At 44.4% G+C, this 20,217-nt stretch overlaps 1 protein-coding gene across 1 annotated transcript; it reads left to right on the forward strand.

Annotated features, from left to right (window-relative positions):
* Positions 1–18,130: 18,130 nt before the first annotated feature.
* GTSF1L (gametocyte specific factor 1 like) lies at positions 18,131–19,557 on the forward strand. Its single transcript, XM_047853262.1, has one exon. It carries the CDS (start codon positions 18,676–18,678, stop codon positions 19,177–19,179), a length of 504 nt encoding a protein of 167 aa, XP_047709218.1. The 5' UTR covers positions 18,131–18,675; the 3' UTR covers positions 19,180–19,557.
* Positions 19,558–20,217: the final 660 nt, after the last annotated feature.

A 20,217-nucleotide genomic window follows, 5' to 3' on the forward strand; every position in this document is an offset into this window, starting at 1 on the left:
TGCTTGCCAACAGGTCGCACCAATGGCTCTTCTGTTATTTCTAATCCACCACGACCAGGAAGCCAAAAATATTAGGGCTACTAGAATTGTGTGCAAAACAAGAGATAATGGTTATGAACGTGGACTTGCCAGTGAGTGAGTTTACAGATGTATCTGTATTGTGATACAATATCTGTGATAACTGCACTTGTTTGCTCCCTAGGCCCACAGACATAAAGTTTCTAGATCTCTAAGTGCCACTCTAATAGTTTTTCCCCCTTTTGACTGCTTCAGTAAAAAGTCTTTGGTTGGGGCCTGAGGGCTTCATTCTCATCGTGTTCCTGTAGCTTGTGCTGATGGTCAGTACCTGACAAGCTAGCTCAGGTTTATTGTAGTCCTGAAACTCCACAAGACAAAGGAACCAGGAGAAATAAAGCCCTTCGCAGCTCTCAGAGCTGAGGCAGTGATACCTGGGAGGGAACGGTTTCCCTCCATGCCCGGCGCCATGGCAGAGCTGGGGTCCTGTTATCTTGGGATTTCCCAGGTGACTCTGACTCCACCCTCCTGAAGGGCTCCCTCCCTTCCCCTCATGCTCCAAGGTGAGTGGTACACCTACCTGATGCTGGGCTTGCACTGGGTGCTAGGAACACTAACACAAGCAGGATGGGACCCAGGCAGCCTCTTCCCCTGGCAGCTCCCCTATGCCCAGCCCTCCAAACCGCCCAGGCCTGGGGAGCAGGGCCCTGCTCTAGTTCCTCACCCCAGCCTGTCTACCCTCCATCAGAGCACTCACTTACCTCCACCGGGCACTTATTAGCTCTCAGTATATTTTTAACAAAAAAACTAAACTTTACTGCCTGCCTTAGCCCTCTTGGAAGAAGCCAAGTTTGTACCTATTAACCAATTCATTTCCATTTCCCTGGAAAGTTCACATCTGAGCTCTGGATTTTCTTCTGAACCAGTTTTTAATATCTTCCTGGTTCCTTCAGTAATTAATGGGTTAAAAAAAAATCCTTGACATGGGTTAAAAAAGAAAAAAGAATTCTGTCCCTTTAGGCTTTCACCCTGAGCATGAGCACTCCATTTTCCTGGTTTCACGCTCCCCTAAATCCTAGGCCTGACACCGGAGAGCATCTCCCTTCACGGATAGAACAGCCATTTGCTTGTTTTCTGACACTTTTTGCAGCAGCCCTGATGGTTGTGCGGTACAAAGCCACTCCGCCCTGAGCCCATAGCTCACATTTGGCAACTGTGTCCCTTTAATGGATGCACACGTGTCTATTGTGAGTACAAACATAATGGTTTCCATGGAGACATGGTCACAATGACTAATTAGACAAAAGAGGGTGTTTTTCAAAGCCTTGAAAGACATCATGGATGTAATAAACGAACATCATCTTATTCAATTGATGTATTCCTTCTCATTTCTCCCCAGAAACATCAATAAATGATCCCTGGTGACTTGACCTCAGATTGGAGTTGGACTCTTTGGCCACCAGTCAGAGCCTGCCAGATTCTCAGTTGCAGGATCCTGATCCTGGCATACATTCCAGAAACAGCCACGAGGCCACTCATCCCCTGCCAGCATTTCCAGACTGGGCCACCCCACTCCCATCCTACCTACTCACTCTCATGATGGCCATTTAGGGACCAGGGATGGGCTTAGGGGACCTCATCCTCTCCCTTCATCACACCAACCTCACTCAGCCATCAGCTGCCCCACAGGGAGCTCCCTACCACCTTCATTTATTAATTTCAGGGTGTTGGGAATGACTTTTATTGCTACCTCTCCCCCAGCAAAGCTGTGGACAGTGAGTATTAACCGTCCTACATTTCAAAGAAAAGTAATCCTTCTCCCCAAGGAGGTGTACCCTAGCATAATGTACTAACAAAATCTCAGAGGTAAGAGAGAAAACAGCCCCAGGTATTTTTTTTTCCAAAGACTGTACACAAACCTGCCTCGGATAATGCTGAGATGAGTCCAAAATCACACTACATAACAGCAAAGAGAATACCTGGACAGAAATGCCTGAGCACAAGAAACAGATGCCAACTATGCAAACATATCAACTGACACCCCAAGAAAAAGAATCACCCAAAGGCAAAGAATCCAGTCTAGAAGAAAACACAACCCCAAATCCAGAAGAAAATTTCACATAAGTGCTCTCTGCTACAAAACTATATAATAATACAAATATTTTAAGGGCATAAATTCTCAAGACCAAATATAAGAGAAGAGATGACAGCAGAGGACAGATGTCATCAAAATTTGGAAGATAAAACATAAATGGATGAGTGGTGACTAACCCAGGAAAAGAAAAAACTGAGACCTATGTGTGGGGTCTGCAGGGTGGGGAAACCAGCAAAGAGAAAATGGACTTGAGCCACAGAATTCTGAATCAACTAGAATACCCCTGAAGGCTGAGGTATAAGAGATGCTGAAACAGGAGTGCCCAAGAGTCAGTACGACAAGCATCTAGAACGCCAGCCTCCTTTCCTGACTCTGCAAAGCTAGGAGATGATGCCTCTTACTCAGGAAAAAAAGGTGGGGAGTTTACTCCCTTGGGAGGTTGAAACCAGAGGCTCAAAAATAAACATCGGTCACTGCTAGCGGAGGGTATGAGGTGCTGTGCCAGAATCACCAGAATGAAGTGCCAACTGTGCGCACTGAACAATACAACACAGAGAAGTCCTTTCCCCACTCAGCCCCAGAACAGGCTGGTGCCCTTGTACAGGGGAGCAAGCAACTCCTCTAGCCTGGAAGAAACCAGCTAGATGGAAAAGACTTGGAGATATCCATATTTGAGGTCTCCTGGTGGCACACCTTGTCCCCTGCCCCTTTACCCCAGAGTGAAGCCCACCAACCAGCAAACCCCTCTCCCCAAACTCACCCAGGGCTTATAGAATGTAACCCTGTTATTTAGAAATACAGATGTAAAACTAAAAGAAACAGCTTCAAGAGTTGGAAGAAGTTGGCAAGAATGAAGAAAGGCAAGAGGAAAGAGTTGATTTTCCTGGGAAGTACAATTTGACTTTTTAATCTATGTGCATTTATTCTTTTTTAAAAATAGAAAATATTTTTAGAAAAAGAAAAACAAACTTTGAGTAATAAATCTTTAGGCATTCTGGCAGAAAGAGCAAATCATCTGCAAAGGAGAAGAAGCATCAGGCTGGATTCAGGCTTCTATTAGGTGCTAGTCAAAGCCAGAAGATACTGGGAAAATGGGTATTTTCGATTAAAAGAGGTGTTGTGAGCCAAGATCATTCTGTCCTGCATAGATGTCGTTCAAGTATAAAGGCAACAGGCAGACACTCGCAAATATTAGCTAACTCAGACTGTTATGAATCTCTCTTGTGAAAACTACTTGATAATAAAATCCAGCAAATGAAAAGATAAATAAAAAGTAGAAACTCAGGGAGGGAGAGGAAGACATCATGGCAGAGGACTGAGCACGAGCAATGAATCCATTTAAAATTAGGGTTTATACCAATGTTCAGATATGATTTCAAAGAAATACAAATGTTTTAAAACTTAGCAATATAGAATGATACAGAGATGAAGGATGAAGGGAAAGGAAGCAGGAGAAGGTTAGTGTCCTATTCTTTATAAAACAAGGAGTCCACCCATCTATCCATATTAACAGGTACACATGTCATTTAGGGATGCATGATTCTCAGTACGTGGCCAGGGGCACAGTAGATAATGCATCTGACCACAGATCAGAAGATTTTAAGAACACATGGTTCTTTTGGGGAAACTGCAAATTAAAAGCACAATGAAATGTTGCTACATATCTACTAGAATGAACAGACTGTAAATTGACAAAGCCAAGTGCTGGAAAGGACACAGAGCAACTGGACCTCTCCTACATTACTGGTGGAGATGCAAAATGTTCCCTAGGAAAACAGTTTGGCAGTTTCCTATACAGTCAAACACTTACCATTCAACCAGATAATCCCATTCCCAGCCGTACTTGCCTGAGACAAAGGAAAGGTTGTGGCCACAGAAAACCCTGTATGCAATTGTTTAGAGCAGCTTTACTCAAATTGACTGACACTGGAAAGAACCCAAATGTCCTTTAACTGGTGAGCAGATCAACCAACTGTGGTACATCTATACAATGGACTTAGCAATAAAAGGAGTGAATTACTGCAACACACAATATGGTTAATCTCAAATGCATTATGCTAAGTGACAAAAAAGTCAAAAATCTATCTCCTGTATGAGTTTTGTGATTTTCTGGAAAAGGTGACACTGTACGTATAGAAAACAGATCAGTGTTTGCCAAGGTCCAGGTGTGGAAGGAGGAGTTGACTGCAAAGGGACACAGAGATTTGCCAGGGGGGAGGGGGATTTCTGCATCTTGACTGTAGGGTGATTACGTGACTGTGCATTTGTCAAAGCTCACAGAACGGACTGTATGCTGCTCTGTGAAAAATGGATTAGGGAAGGAATGGAAAAGTTAGTCACAGACTTTTCACAGAATCTGCCCATGTCTTCTGATTTAATGGACAATTTTATGTTGGTCTCTCAAAAATTCTATCATTGGATTAATTGAAGTATTTTATCTTAGAAGAATACCATTGCTAAATGTGCTTATGATAAAATATATGTATTTTTTAAAGTTTATTTATTTTGAGAGAAATCATGCACATGCAAGCAGGGAGGGGCAGAGAGAGAAGGAGAGAAGGAGAGAGAGAAGGAGAGAGAGACTCAGGGCCCAATCTCACAAATTGTGAGATCATGACCTATGCCAAAATCAAGAGTAGGCTGTTCAACCGACTGAGTCACCCAGGCATCCAGTGGGATCTTTTAGGAAACAATTACACTGGTGATGAAATACTTGCTCAAAGTTCAAAAATTCCTTTGGTTTCATTGGTTTCCTTTTCTTCTGTTAATATCAAATAAAATTACATTTAATGACTTTTGTTTTCAAAAGTACCCCATTTTATAAAAGTATTTCTATCTACCTCTCCGTCTAGAAACTCCACATAGAAATAGTTGTGGGTTGGGGCGCCTGGGTGGCGCAGTCGGTTAAGCGTCCGACTTCAGCCAGGTCACGATCTCCCGGTCCGGGAGTTCGAGCCCCGCGTCAGGCTCTGGGCTGATGGCTCGGAACCTGGAGCCTGTTTCCGATTCTGTGTCTCCCTCTCTCTCTGCCCCTCCCCCGTTCATGCTCTGTCTCTCTCTGTCCCAAAAAAATAAATAAACGTTGGAAAAAAAAATTCAAAAGAAATAGTTGTGGGTTTTTTCTTATTTATTTATTTATTTATTTATTTATTTATTTATTTATTTTGAGGGATGGTGCATGTGTGGGGGGAGGGGCAGAGAGAGAGAATCCTGACATGGGACTCCACCTCACAAACCATGAGATCATGACCTGAGCCAAAACCAAGAGTTGGACACTTAACCGATTGAGCTACCCAGGCACCCCATTCACATAGAAACAGTTTGAATGGTGGGTTTTTTTTTTTTAATATTTATTTATTTTGAGAGAGAGAGAGTATATGCAAGCAGACAAGGAGCAGAGAGAGAGGGAGAGAGAAATCCCAGGCAGTCTCTCTCAACACAGAGCCCGATGTGGGGTTTGAATTCACGAACTGTGAGTTCATGACCTGGGCCGAAACCAAGAGTCGGATGATTAACCAACTAAGCCACCAGGTGCTCTTGAATGGTGGGTTTCTTTCTTTCTTTTTTTTTTTTTTTTTTTTGAGGGAGTGAGGGTCTTTTTTATTGTAACTTCTATATTTTTTTACATATTAATGTGTGTTCATTTTTATGAACACTGTATGTCATTCCCTGACCCCACCCTAGCGGCAATCACAGCTCCCTCTCTTCGCTCTCCTGGCATACATGTCACTCTCTTTACTCTGGAAGTGTTGTCATGCCTGTCCCACCTCCCTTCTGGACTGCACAGTCATGAGGGGCAAGAGTTCTGCCTTGCTCATTCCAGTATCCTATGACGGGCCATGGTCCACACAGCAAGGCTCAATGCAGGCTGCCAGAACAGAGGAGACCACAGATAAAGCTGGAGGAGAAATCCTTCCTAAGTGTGAAAAGTACCAAAAACTGTTTTCAATCCTGACCTCAGGTGATAGTTTCCTTTTGTCTACTTTCCTACAACATGAGGGAGAAATTAAGGGCAAGAGGCAACATGGCTAAAAGCTTAGCTCACAAGAACACTAGGGGAGGAGACACAGCCATCTGACTACCTAACATCTAGTGAAATGTCTCTCCTCCTAGTGACAGAATGAGCCTGGGTGAGAAACCTGGTGGTTGGGATTCTAGAACTATGAATAAACAAAGAGAACTTAGGATGGGATGGGCCACGGAAGCCTGGAAGACACTAAGGTCTCTCAAGCAGAGACTAATAAACCCCATAGACTACTTGGCATTGATGGAAGTCAACAATAATCATTTGTAAGCCATTCGCAAACACCAGGACACAAGATCACTTGTTATTGTGATTGTTATTGTTATTGTTATTCACTGAGGAATGAATTCAAATTATGTGTCCTGTGGAACTGGGTATACAAGGTATTGAAGATGAATCCCTTAGCCAATGAATGAGCCAAGTCCACCACCCAATGCATCTCAACAGGGCTCTATTGTTCTTTCTTGGTCCTTAGGAGTCCCCAGCCACTCCCAAGAAGTGATGAAACTCTGTTTTTGTGTAAAAATGGCACTGAAAATAAATTCAGTTTCTTATGTCGGTAATGGAAGTGAAGAGGAAGTGAAGGCATCCAGGAAAGTGAGGTAGACTCCACACTGAAAAGGAACATCATATTATACTGCAGTTTGAATCTGTCATGTGAATGACTTCAAAACATACTCAACAAGGAAGACAGAAAATGTGACTTGTGAAACTTTTAGCAAGTCATGGCCAAAAATGCTTATCAAATGAAAGCTCAGTTCATTCCTTCATTCAGTCCTTCATTTGGGGGCACCTGGCTAGCTCAGTCAGGTGAGAACTGAGAACACGTGACTCGTGATCTATGGGTTGTGAGTTTGAGCCCCATGTTACGGGTAGAGATTACTTAAAAATAAAATCTTTTTTAAAAGTCCTTCATTCAATTCAACCATTATTACTGATGTCCTATCAGGGCCCAGGCACTGGTCCTGGCCCTGAGGATGTAACAGTGAGCAGAGCAAGGTCCCAGAGCAAAGTTTCCATGATCACACCATCAGTAAATATCATACAACAAAGTAGAAAGATCCTTAATGATCATCTGGTCTGGCCCTTCTTTTTGCAGATGGGGACACTAAGCCCCAAAGGAAGGAGGAAGTTAGTCAGGACCATGTGGTCACCAAGGGTCAAAACCATAGCTAGGACTCAGGGTCTGGTCCTCCCTCCCAACCTAACACCAGCTCCCACTTTCCTACCCTTTACAATTTGGCAGAGATCCCCTGGACGCTGCCGTGAGCTGCCCCAAGATGCTCTTTAGAGCTCTTGCAAAACATTTTGTTTTGTATCACACCTGTGGTGACAGCTGAGTTAAACTGAATGTTCACAGTCATTATGCACAGAAACCTCATACGAGCCTCATCTACGGGGTTTCAGAATGAATCCAGTTTCCAAACTCTCCTCTCTCCAGCTTATCACATGTCTGTATATGGTAAGCTTTAGAAAATGAGTCTAATAATTAGTCATCTTGGCTTAGTTAAAGACAACAGTATGTTCTCCAATTTCACTTTGTTTTTAACAAGAGAGTGATGCCAACGGTAATTTTCACCGTGGTTAAAATACGCTTCTCAGTTGGTCCCTGCAGTTAACTGAGACAGCTCTGGTCCCTGCACCTGCACAGGACTTCCCCACGGCTCACTCTTTAACCAGGCTGTGCCCCCCCCAACCCCCACCCAGGTGCCTTCCTTCCACACACATTCACATCTCTGACACCACCTGTGTACTAGGCACTAGACTAGACACTTGGCACTCATCATTATATTTAATCATCTTTGCAAGATAAACTTTACTGCCCCATTTTGAAGATGAGAAATTTGAGAACCTGAGGGTACTGGTCCCTGTCTACTGTCCAAACCCCACATGCAGCCACTCTCCCCCTTTCTCCCTGCACTCCAGCCATGCCACCTTCTTGAAGTTCCTCAAAGGCAGCGAGCTGGTTCTCATCTCAGGGCCTTTGCACATGCAGAGTCTCCTACCTGAAAAACTCTTCCCGCCTCTTAACTCCTAGTCACCCTTCAGATCTCAATTCAAGCATAATTTCCTAAGGGAAGAATCCCTCACACCCTCCCCCATACTCCTGTAGTTCTTCTTCACTCACATAGCACCCTGAGGAAGTTCCTCTTCCTTCAAAGCAGCTATTACAATTTGCAGTTCCATATTTGTGGGATTATTTGCTATTATCTAACTCCCCACAAAAGCATGAACTCTAGAACGGCAGGGACAGTGTCTGTCTTGTCTACCACTATATCCCCCACACCTGGAAAGTACACATAATATGAGTTTAGTTACTATTACTGGATAGATGATGGACAATGAAGAGTTGAGAAATACCATACAAAACCCAAGAAAAACCAAAAAAATCCAAAACCTTGTCACCCATCCAGGTAAGTAATGAAGCTAAAATGCAAGCCCAAGCCCCCCAACACTCAACCCTACTTACACTGTGTGATAATCTTCTGTTCCGCCCCACCCCCAACCAACACACACACACACACACACACACACACCAGCCCCAAACCCTGACCCTAGAAGACTGATGAGTGGAGCAAAAGTTCTCAAAACTCTCCAGGCCTCCTAACCTTGCTGTCCTAACCGGACCCCCCATCCCACACACCTGGAGCTTCAGAGGTGCTGATCCATGGGTCCAAGAAGGACCCCAAACCTGGTTAGCAAGCACCCAGGTAATTCTGAAGGGAGCGTGTCCCAGACCTCCGTTTGAGGATCCCTAGACTAGGGTGAATCCAGAAGAACCCGCATTTGGGAGGCAGAGGAGCCGCCTAACCCTCCACCCCCCCAGGCTGCTAACTTGCTGGAGAAGCTGCTGCAGAAACTGGGGCCGTACTGCCCTCTGGCGGTCATAGTGGCACTGGAGCTGCCGGGCTTCCCAGAGGGCACTCGCTGTTGGTGCACCCCACAGCTGCTGACGACTGGGGCCCAGCTCTGCCCGGGGACACAGCACCTGCGTCTGGTCCCTGACTCTTCAAAGACTTCTCCGGGGCTTTTTTCTCTTCATAAATGAAGCACAGTGTTTTCCAAACTTCAGGTTTTTTGGGTAACACCTTCAGCATTTTGCCCATCTCATATCCTACCTGAATTACTTTCACTTAATTTTTTCTTTAAAAGTATGTATGTGAGGGGCGCCTGGGTGGCGCAGTCGGTTAAGCGTCCGACTTCAGCCAGGTCACGATCTCGCGGTCCGGGAGTTCGAGCCCCGCGTCGGGCTCTGGGCTGATGGCTCAGAGCCTGGAGCCTGTTTCCGATTCTGTGTCTCCCTCTCTCTCTGCCCCTCCCCCGTTCATGCTCTGTCTCTCTCTGTCCGAAAAATAAATAAACGTTGAAAAAAAAAAAAGTATGTATGTGAAATAACTCATTTAAAAAGAGAACTCCGGGGTCGCCTGCGTGGCTCAGTCGGTTAAGCGGCCGACTTCAGCTCAGGTCATGATCTCAAGGTCCATGAGTTTGAGCCCCGCATCGGGCTCTGTGCTGACAGCTGAGAGCCTGAAGCCTGCTTCAGATTCTGTGTCTCCCCCTCTCTCTGTCCCTCCCCATTCACACTCTGTCTCTCAAAACTGAATAAACATTTAAAAAATCAAATAGATAGATAGATAGATAGATGGATAGATAGATAAATAAAGGAGCAAGTCCACAATAGATAGAAAAAAAAATAGTTCCACTTACAATAAATAGGGGCTGGGGAGAGGGTGGGGAAGATGTGAAAGAGTGAAAAAAAAAAGCCAAGAATTACCAAATGTTTTTAAATAAAAATATTAGCATTTTATAACCAAAAATAAATGGCTTGCCCAGGTGGTAAAACCATAAAGAACAGCACAGAAATTATCATAAAAGTCAGGATAGGGGTTATTTCCGGGTGAAGGGGGAAGGCTGTAATGGGGGGGGGGGATGTTTCTGGGAAACCCAATTTTCCTTAATCTGGGAAGTAGTTATAATCATATGTTAACCTGTACATATGGGCTGTTATGTTTTTTCTGTATTATTTATTTATTTAGAGAGAGAGCACATGCATGCAAGTAGGGGAGAGGGACAAAGGGAGGGAGGGAAGGAGAGAGAAAGACAGAGAGAGAAAGAATCTTAAGCAGGTTCCACACACAGCATGGAGCCCAACACAGGGCTCAATCCCATAACCCTGGGATCATGACCTGAGCTGAAATCAAAAGTCGGCCACTCAATCGACTAAGCCACACAGGCGCCCTTGTTTTTTTCTGTATTTTTATCCCACAATATAAAGTACTATAGAAATAAAAAACAAGCAGTGAAATACAAGTAATTTATAAATGCGCAGGTGAAAATAAGGGAGGTGAAGCTGAGCTCTGGGATGTTAGCAGTGGCTCTGGGCCTGGAAGAGACAGCAAGGCAGGGCCAGGAGCCCCATAAACCGGCTGATCAACGAGAGGCCTCCCCGTGGTCCAGCTCCAGGCAGCAGCCCCTCCACCACACCCTGAAACCTCCTACCAACTGAAGCCCACTCCCAGTTTTATTAAATGTGTGTGTCCATGCATCGCTAAGCAATTTGGAAGGATATGCGCTACATGCTATTTTCTTCTTCATATACTTTTGCATTTTCTGATTTGTTTTTATAATAAGGTTTGAAAATGAGAAAATACAGTCACGTGTCAAGGAAGTAAAGCAGTACAGTTTTTTGTGTTTTGTTTTTAAATTTTTTTTATGCTTTTTTATTTGTTTTTGAGAGAAAGAGAGAGACAGAGCGTGAGCAGGGGAGGGGCAAAGAGACACACAGAATCTGCAGCAGGCTCCAGGCCCTGAGCTGTCAACACAGAGCCTGACGTGGGGTTTGAACTTGTGTCCTGAGCCAAAGTCGGCCACTTAACCAACTGAGCCATCCAGGCGCCCGAAAGCAGTATAGTTTTGAGATCAAATATGGGAATGAAGAGGTCTGGGGGTAAAGCCCTCATTTTGTCCTTCAATTGCTAAGAGACTTTCGGCAAGTCCTTCCCCTGTCTAGGCCTCCATCTCCTCATCTGTTCAGTTAGAAGGGTGTGCCAGCTCTTCATCCCCAGTCTCTACCCACCCATTTTCCTACCCTGCTCTGTGTCCTGAAGGTTGGCTCTGTGGACACCCTTGTTGGCTGGCTTCTGGTAGTGGAGGCTGGAAGGCAAGAGAGAAGTAGGGGTGTTTCCTCCCTGCCACCTTCCTTCTTTGGGTCTCATTTTGAGCAGTAGTCAATTATTATGAATAACCATGATCATAGTCATGCGGTTCTTTATCCCAAATTGTTTCAAAGACATGAGATATGTGAGAGGCAGGAAAAGCACTTGATGGGCAATCCAAGATTTTTGTAACCTTGGGTACAATTAATACAAGAGGCAGGACTTCTAACCCACAAATAAAACTGACTCAAGAAAACATGGCTCATTAAAAACAACAGCACTAACAAAATGACAGAAGTAAGACTGAACATAATAGGTGCCACAATAAATGTGCATAGATCAAATTCAAGACTCAGGATGGATCCAAAACCAAAATCCAAATTTTTAACCAAAAAGTGAGATTTTCCCAGTGTTCCACGGTAGCGTGCTAGAGGACCCAGGAACACTAAATCCCACCCTGCCATCCACTCTTCCTTACAAAGTTCCCAAGGCAGAGACTCTCCAGAAACAAAGGAAAATGGTAAACAAGTTTCCACATTATTATGATTGGGCGTGAGCCCTAACCACAGGTTCCATGAAAACCCAAATCCAAATCTGACAGCCAGCTATTCTAGTGGACCCCTAGAACAAAGTCACCAGTACCTAGATTGCCACATATAGCAAGTAAAAATACTGGATTCCCATTTAAATGCAAATTTCAGACACACACCAAGTAATTTCTTAACATAAACATATCCCATGCAATATTTAGAACATACTTGCACTAAAAAAGTGTCACTGTTTATCTGGAATTCAAGTTTAACTCGGTGTTCTGTATTGTATATAGCTACCCAGCACCCCATAGCAGGTGAATCAGAAAATGAGAGCAGAGGAAGAGGAAGCTGGCACACAACCCCCACCCTGCCACACGGCAGGGGGGATGCGGAAGATGAAGAAGAGTGGATTTATCAATCTGCAATCTGGCCAGCACGGTCAGCAGCTCCTCCCGGGGAGATGTCAGAGCAAGCAAAGGGCAGTGGCTTCCCCTCCCCGTACTCACATAAGTGCTGTTTACAAAAAGCCCACATGCAGTGAAATGCCACGGAAAGGTTAAAAGTGAAAGGATTTCCAGATGACTGACAGTGGTGTACTCTTAACTGCTTTTTTGCCAGATGCCTGCCGAAATGGTCAAAGGAAAAACACAGAAAAATCTGTATTAGTATATAAACCAGGGAGGAGCCCAGACCACATGCTAGAATCCTTCAAGTGAGACATAATGCTAGGAAAGCCCACCCAGTGAAGCGCTGGCTAGTGGTGTGCTGGGAGAGCTGGATCTTGTCAGCTCCTTGTGAAACCACTGGTAGCTACAGTGGGAGAGTTCATACCATGGAAATCAGCAGATGCGATAGGTTGGGGACTTTTTTTTTTTTTTTAAAGAACTGGTCATTAAACATTTGTTGGACTGGCTGTGCCGTAAATCACCAAATAAGAAGAAATAGATGTGTGAGTAAGCTGAAGGGACCCTGAAGCAGAGGCAGTCAGCGCCCCTCCCATATGCATGGTCCCATGCATGGGTTCCCCTCCCATATGGAAGGTCCGGTATGTTCTGCCTAACCTCCAGTCTCCACATCTATTTGTAGTACCAAGACTGCCCATGCTTGGAAGGTCAGAAGGGCCAAGGAGCTTATAAACCCCCTGACATAGCTGTCAACAGATGAGTCTTATGGAAGTTGGGGTATACGTGTTCCAGCTCCCTGACCCCTTGGGTGGGGCAATTCCAGGTTGTGTTTTGTACCATTCCCCATTATTTCCCCAAAGGCCTTCAGATGCCCACCGAGGTAGCTGGATTAACCACTCACACTTTAATCTTTGCCAGCCTTTGCTAGTTTCCATATATATTTTTCTGAATACAATTTTTGCTTGGTTTTCTTATTATTGAAAAATATGTGCATTGAAAGCTTTAGAAAGTACAGAAGACATACCATGACAGTGTTTGTCTCATTCTTTTAAAATATTTATATACGTATACAGACATATCTCACTTCCCCGCTCTCTAGAGACTTACCTGAAGACACTACTTGAGTCTGAATCCTTATCTCAGGCTCTGCTTCTGGGGAAACCCAAGTGAAAACAGAGCTACATCTCCAGCAGGACTCCATGCAATGGACAAGCTCAAAGCAATAAGGAGTAGGAAAGCTAATGCTTCAGAGCAGCTGTAGGGGACCAATGCTTGGTGTTGATGTTAACCCTTGGCTGGGTGCTTCAGACAATTCAGCCTCCAAGGTAACAAAACAGAAGGACAGCAAATCCTATCTGCGCTGAGACTGGTACAGCTTCCTACAGAGATACATAGACATCCCCCACTGCAGTGCCCCCTTCTCTAAAATGAACAGAGAAGCAACAGGAACTCAAGAATGGGCTCAGAGTTCCAAAGGGAGGGGCCTGAGTACTAGGACCTTTCATAAATAGTTGTCCCTCAAGGAATAAGAGTAGACCTTAAAACAAAATTCTCTGAAATACTTTCCATGGAAAACTGGCTGTTCAAGACACTATGAGGCGTTAAGAGAAACTGAGGCTCAGAAACACTGAGCTAAATGAAGGTACACAGTCTGTTTTACCTAGAACTTCCTGGATCATGTGGACAGACACGGCGATTCCCCAGGAAAGGGATATAATATTCCAGCTCCCTGTAGGACTCATGTTCCAGCTTCACGTAATAAATACATACAAACAGAAAAGACATTTAATTCAAACATCTGTAAGGAAGTGACTAAAACTGATGACATTCAAGGCCACAAGGAAACCTCAGAGATACTAATGAGCAATCCTCTTTGGTCACATTATCTGACCACAATGCAATAAAAACAGAGATTAAAAACCAAAGGATAAATGAAAAAAATTAAATCACTTGGAAATTTATTCCTAAATAAGTCAAGGAAGGGAACAAAACTGCAATTATAGGCCATTCAGAACATAATGACAATTGGATCTCTGCATAGCAATACTCATGGAATGTAACTAAACACTGCCTGTAGCGCTAAACGTTTTTGTTATAAAATAAGGAAGACTGAAAGTAAATGAAGCATCCAACTCAAGAAGCTGGAAAATAAGCAACAAGATAAACTCAGGGAAAGAATTAAAAGTTAAGGTAAAAGTTAATGAACTAGAAAACATAAAAATCAGAACTGGTAAATCAAAGACTCTGCTCCTTGTAAAGAGCTGTAAGACACCTAGACTTGTAAAATCCCAATAAAGAGAGAGGGCAGGGAGCATGAAAGAGAGAGAGTACAAAAAAATAAATAAAAATTAGAAAAGTAAAGGAAATTTAACCAAATATGCAGAGAAGAGTTTTCAAATCATAAGAGATAAACAATACACACAGTATCCTAGTTTATCTAGGATGTTCAGTGGGGAATGCCTGTATATCAGTCTGCTCAGGCTGCATAACAAAATACCACTGATTGGGTAGCTTAAACTACAAAAGTTCATTTTCTCACAATTCTGGAGGCTGGAAGTTCAAGATCACAGTGCTGGCAGGATTGGTGTCTGGTGGGATCTCTCTTCCCGGCTTGCAGATGGCCACCTCACCATGTCCTCATATGGCCTCTCCTCTGTGCTCCTGTGGAGAGATATCTCTGCAGTCTCATTCTTTTCTTATAAGGACACCAGCTCTATTGGATGAGGGCCCCACCCTTATATCTCATTTAACTTTAATTACTTCCCTAAAGGCCCCTACAAATACCATCGCATTGAAGATAGGGCCTCCACACATGAATTGGGGAGGCAGGGGGGCACAATTCAGTCCCTAACAGCATACTTTTCTAGAAAAGTGAGAATTGCCAAGAGAAGCAGAAAACCATGGAGCCAAGGTGAACATGGACATAGAACTATTTCTCAAAAGTGTTAGGAGTCCGAGTGTTTAGTAGACAAGTTCTTTAAAACTTTCCAACAATGTTCCTAGGCTGTTTACCCAGAAAGCAGAAAAAGATAAACCGTGCTCCAACTCATCTACAAATCTAGCACAGCCATGATACATAAACCTGACAGAGATAACCAAAAACTTCACCCAGCCTGGCACCTTAACAAGATCCCAGGCAATTCATATGCATGTTACAGTTTGAGCAGCACTGTACCACGCAACAGGGAGGGTTTTCAAAATAAAGTCCTCAAGTCAAAGGGGCTAGCAGGAGCCCAGTGGGCTGAGACTAGGGCAGCCTTGAGCAAAGAGCAGCCAGCAGAGGACAGCATAGAGGAAATCCTGGGCCAGAATTCGAGTTCTCAGGGGGGCTATCTAGGCTGTCCACACCTGTCTGCTGGACATGCAGGGAGACACTGGGAGCCAGAAATGGAGTGGACAACACACCCCAGCGCCACATACACATGACATGAGTTTGGCATGTTTGGGATATCCTTACATACTGAAGGATGTTCCCAGAGCAGAGGGCACAGAGTTCACACTGACATGCTAAGGGGTATGAGGAGGCTGCTTGGCTCAGCTCAGTGTAAGAAACCCACAGCAAAACTCTCTAGGGAGTAGGGAGCTCCCTGTCACCATATGACCATCCTCCAGGGATGTTCCAGAAGGGATGCCAGCCCTGGGAGAGAAGCCAGTCTTGATGTAAGATGTCCTCCCAAGCTTGTGACTCTAATCCTCTAATGGCTCCATCCCTCCCCATAATGACAAGTGATGACTTGGCTGGCCAACACACACAACTGTTCATTTTCAGAAAACATTATTCCTGCATGCTCCATGACCTTCTCTCTCCATGCCTGCATTACCATCTGTCGGTAGCACCTCTCAAGATGGTAAGTGCGGGAGGGTAATGAGCAGAATCTGACCTCACTTGCATTATTGGTCATGTAGGTGCAGACAGGCCCAGAAAGTGCCGCTTAGATAGGTGTGTCTGCAGCCCTCGCTCCCTTCAAGTTTCCATGGTGAGCAACCTGTCAGGTCCCAGGCTCAGAACAGATGCTGGGAGAAGGCTGCAGGCTTGCAGACCATTCAAGATGTCCATTAGAAGCATTATCAAGTCCAGTCTTCCCTCTCTCCATAATGGACTAAATGCTGGCCTGCCACACTAATGGGTACTTGGCCACAAAGAAGCCTGCAATAGCTAATGCCCCATTCCTTATTATGTGGATTTCAATGACGGGTGAAGTGCTTTCATTATCATCTCCATTTGCAGACTTACACATGCCTGAATTACTCAGTGTCTGGGTCAGCCCTGGTCATAAGCATGAAAAAGGCTACGGGACTAGGAACTGAAAAAGCATTGTAAGCATCGCCCACAAACTGTGCCAGGCTTTGGGGGAATGGAAGAGCAGATACCAAACCACATGTTAACTCCCAGCAGGGCCAGTGTCATACCTCCTCCAATACTGGGTTGCAGGCTTACAGAAAATGGCACTCTATCCCATAAATGGAATGGAAGTTACAATTTACCAAGGACACCTTCTCAACAAAGTATACCAGGAGCTATCCCTAGGGGGATGGGGAGTAAAGGGGGTACAGTGAGCACAACTCCGTGAGCCCCTCATTCCTCACAGCAACAGGTTGGTTGGAAGCACTAGAATGCCCAGCATTCTAGAGTAAGTTCCTGCCAGAATGCAAGCAGCCCCCAGTGAGCACTGACCAAGGTGTTTAATCCCCCACTCTAAGTTAGGACTTTGGGTTTTCTCCCTTGGAGATGGAGGGAGTATGTTATGTGTGTGTGGAGAAAAGGGAAACAAATATTGGTGACAAGGAGACACAGGACGTTCTTAGGACTTTTTTTTTAAGATTTTATTTTTAAGTAATCTCTACATGCAACATGGGGCTCGAGCCCACAACCCTGAGATCAAGAGTCACACACTCCACAGACTGAGCCAGCCAGGTACCTTTTAGGACTCTTGACAACGTTCCTATTCTCCTCCTTCTGGGTACACAATAGGACTGTACCTCTTTGACCAAGAGTGTAGTGTGGCCAGAAGGCTCACTTAGGACAATGAAATGTTGGCGGAAGTGACATGTATCATTTCAGTGGAAGTACGAGAATAAGGTAGAAGCAATATTTGAAGAGACAATGGCTGAACATTTCCCAAAACTAATGAAAGACACTAATCCACAGATTCCAGAGGTCTAAAAGTAAAAACAAAGAATAAATAAAAAAGAGACCCATATGTCAACATGATAGTGAAACTACAGAAAAACTAAAGAGAAAGAAAAGTTCTTTAAAAGAGACATGAAAAGAAACAGATTACCTTCACAAGAAGTTAGGTAGTGGTGGAATTCTGAATTCTCAACCCTAGTGGAAGCTGGAAGAAACTGAACTCCGCTTCAGTGAAGAAAGGAAAATAGCACAACTATACTCCACAAAGTTATTTTTCAAGAAGGAGGATAAGATAAAGACGATTTCAGACAAACAAAACCAAAAGAGTTCATCAGGAGAACACTCTAAAAGGTAAACCTCTAACGGAAACCAAGTGATCCCATGTGGCAGGTCTGAAATACAAGCAGCAGAGAGAAGTCAACATGAGGACAAGTGGCAACAAACCTGGACCGTGTGGAATGACAGTAGCAATGCTGTCTGGGCAACTTTTTAAAATTAGGCTTAAAATAATAACATAATAAGTCAAGAGGAAAGTGTATGTAGAGAAAGTCCTGTACTACTTGGAAAGAGGATGAGACTTTTATGAACTTTAAACCTTGGTAAGTTATTTACGAATGTTTCAATCTGTAAAGTAACTACTAATGATTAGAGAATGTGTAACTTACAAAACCCTGGGGGAAATGGAAAGAATTTTTTTTAAACTGTCTATCTAAAATTAGAGAGGAAGAGAGAAAAAAATTAACCAAAGAATAGGTCAGGAAGCACAATATAATAGATTTAAACTCAAATATATCAGGAATTACATTAAACATACAAGTTTAGAAACAGTTAAATGACAAAAGACACGTCACCAGCAATTGTGAATGGCAGCTTTCCCCAAAGCTACTCCACCTCTTGAAAGCGATGGACAAGTGGCCTTTCACTGATGACTCCAGCTGCCCATTGTGACCATTCACGACTGCTCCCTGACATCACACAGTGTACCTCTAGGAATCAAGCGGAGCTGGCATGTACCCTCTTCACCTTCCTGTGGGGCTGCTGTGGTGTTCTGGCTCTCGCATGTGCTTTATACGGTTCTTCTGTGTAACTCTGCTCTCTGTGCAGCTGCCCCCGACAGTTCCTTGTCCCTTTCCTAACCCACCACTTGTGGTTGCAGAGCACCGGAAACAATGAGTTGTTAAGACCTTGGCCAACAGAGTTCTAAGGGCCAACTCTGGGCAGAGGACAGCTCCATCCTCCTTACCAAGGGCTCTTCCAACAGGGGCGTTTCATTTTGAATCTGGGAAGTGAGCTACTCTGCCTCAAGAACAATTTCTCATGGAGCCAGAAGCCTTAGAAATTTGCCCTTACAACCCGCACCACCGAGTCCCACTCAGCAGATTTCAGTACCACCTGGCATCCTGCAGGAGAAAGAACCCCAAGAAAGCCAAAAAGATGGCCAGCTGCAAATACAACGCCTGCCACGTGGTCCCCATCAAAAAGCTGGAGGAGCACGAGGCTGCCTGTGTCAGCAGAAGCACAATGGAGGAAGAGGACAGCCTGTGCCCCCTGAAAGTTAGCCTTCCAAGTTCAGAGCAGAGTGGAAATATCCCTCCAGAGCACCCCTGGCTCCCCAGTTCTGACGTCTGGAATGTCGACAGCACTAACTGCCATCCCGTGTTTGTCCTTAAAACTTTTGTTCCCCAAAAGCTTGTTTGCGAAAGTGACATAAGAGAGTCAGAGAGACAGAGAGGCCCATTCCCCAAGACTGACCACCCCCCAGAAGACTCTCAGACCAGGAGGATAAACCACCAGCAGCAGAAAGGAGCGCTTGCCTCTTAAATGCCAGAAAGGAGATGCAACTCACCAGAATAAAAGTGCGAAGTGAGCCACCTGGGACACCTCGTTTGTCATGAAGCAGTTGGTAAAGATCTAAAGGCTGGCAGGACATTCTGCTGGCAAAGATGGGGCAAACAGGCACTTTCGTACCATTGGTGAGAAGGTAAACTGATAAATCTCTGCAGAGGGCAATTTGACAGAAGCTGTAAAAATGACCAGTGTGCTCTGCTTCGATGGAGCGATTCTACTTCTAGGAATGCATCCTGTAAATATATTCACACTTGCAGAAGAAGAAGTGAGTGCAAGGTTACCCACTGCCATGTTATTTGTAGCAGTAAAGGTCAGTCAGAAATGATCCAAATACTTCTTGCGAGAGGGTTTGATTAAATGAATTACGGTGCAGCCATATACAGAAATAGTACGCTGCCATGAGAAAGGGTGAGGCAGCGCTTTCAATAGTGGCTTAGAAAGGCTAAAACATAGTGTTTAACTCAGACACCAGCAAGCATTTTCTCTAAAAGGCCAGAGAGCAAACAAAAAAGGCCAGAGGCTTTATAAACCACATGTTCTCTGTCACAGCTATTCAGCTCTGCCTTAGTGGCATGGAAGCAGCCACAAACAATATGTAAACAAATAAATATAGGTTCCAATAAATCTATTTATAGAAACTCGTAACAGGCTAGATTTGGCCTGTGGGACATAGTTTGCCAACTCCTGGTTTAACTGATAAAAGCCAAGTCCAGAACATTCTGTATATTATGCTACCATTTTTGCCCAGTTGTGGGAAAGAACACATGCATGTATGGGCTTATATTTGCATAACATTTGTCTCAAGGATACACTAGAACAGCGGTCCACCTACAAAGCATACAATGTCTAACTGATCCCTAACAGAAAAAGCTTGTTAGTCTCTTCCCTAGAAACTTACCAGCTCTCGGGGCAGCTGGGGGCTCATTTGGTTAAGTGTCTGACTCCTGATCTCTGCTCAGGTCATGATCTCACTGTCTGTGAGATCAAGCCCCATGTGAGGCCCTGTGCTCA

This window comes from Prionailurus viverrinus, chromosome A3, assembly GCF_022837055.1.
Source record: "Prionailurus viverrinus isolate Anna chromosome A3, UM_Priviv_1.0, whole genome shotgun sequence".
NCBI classification, from domain to species: Eukaryota; Metazoa; Chordata; class Mammalia; order Carnivora; family Felidae; genus Prionailurus; species Prionailurus viverrinus.

What these genes read in the sequence shown, in the direction of transcription:
- GTSF1L (XM_047853262.1), top strand. Translation starts at nt 18,676, where the DNA reads ATGGAGCCAGAAGCCTTAGAAATTTGCCCTTACAACCCGCACCACCGA.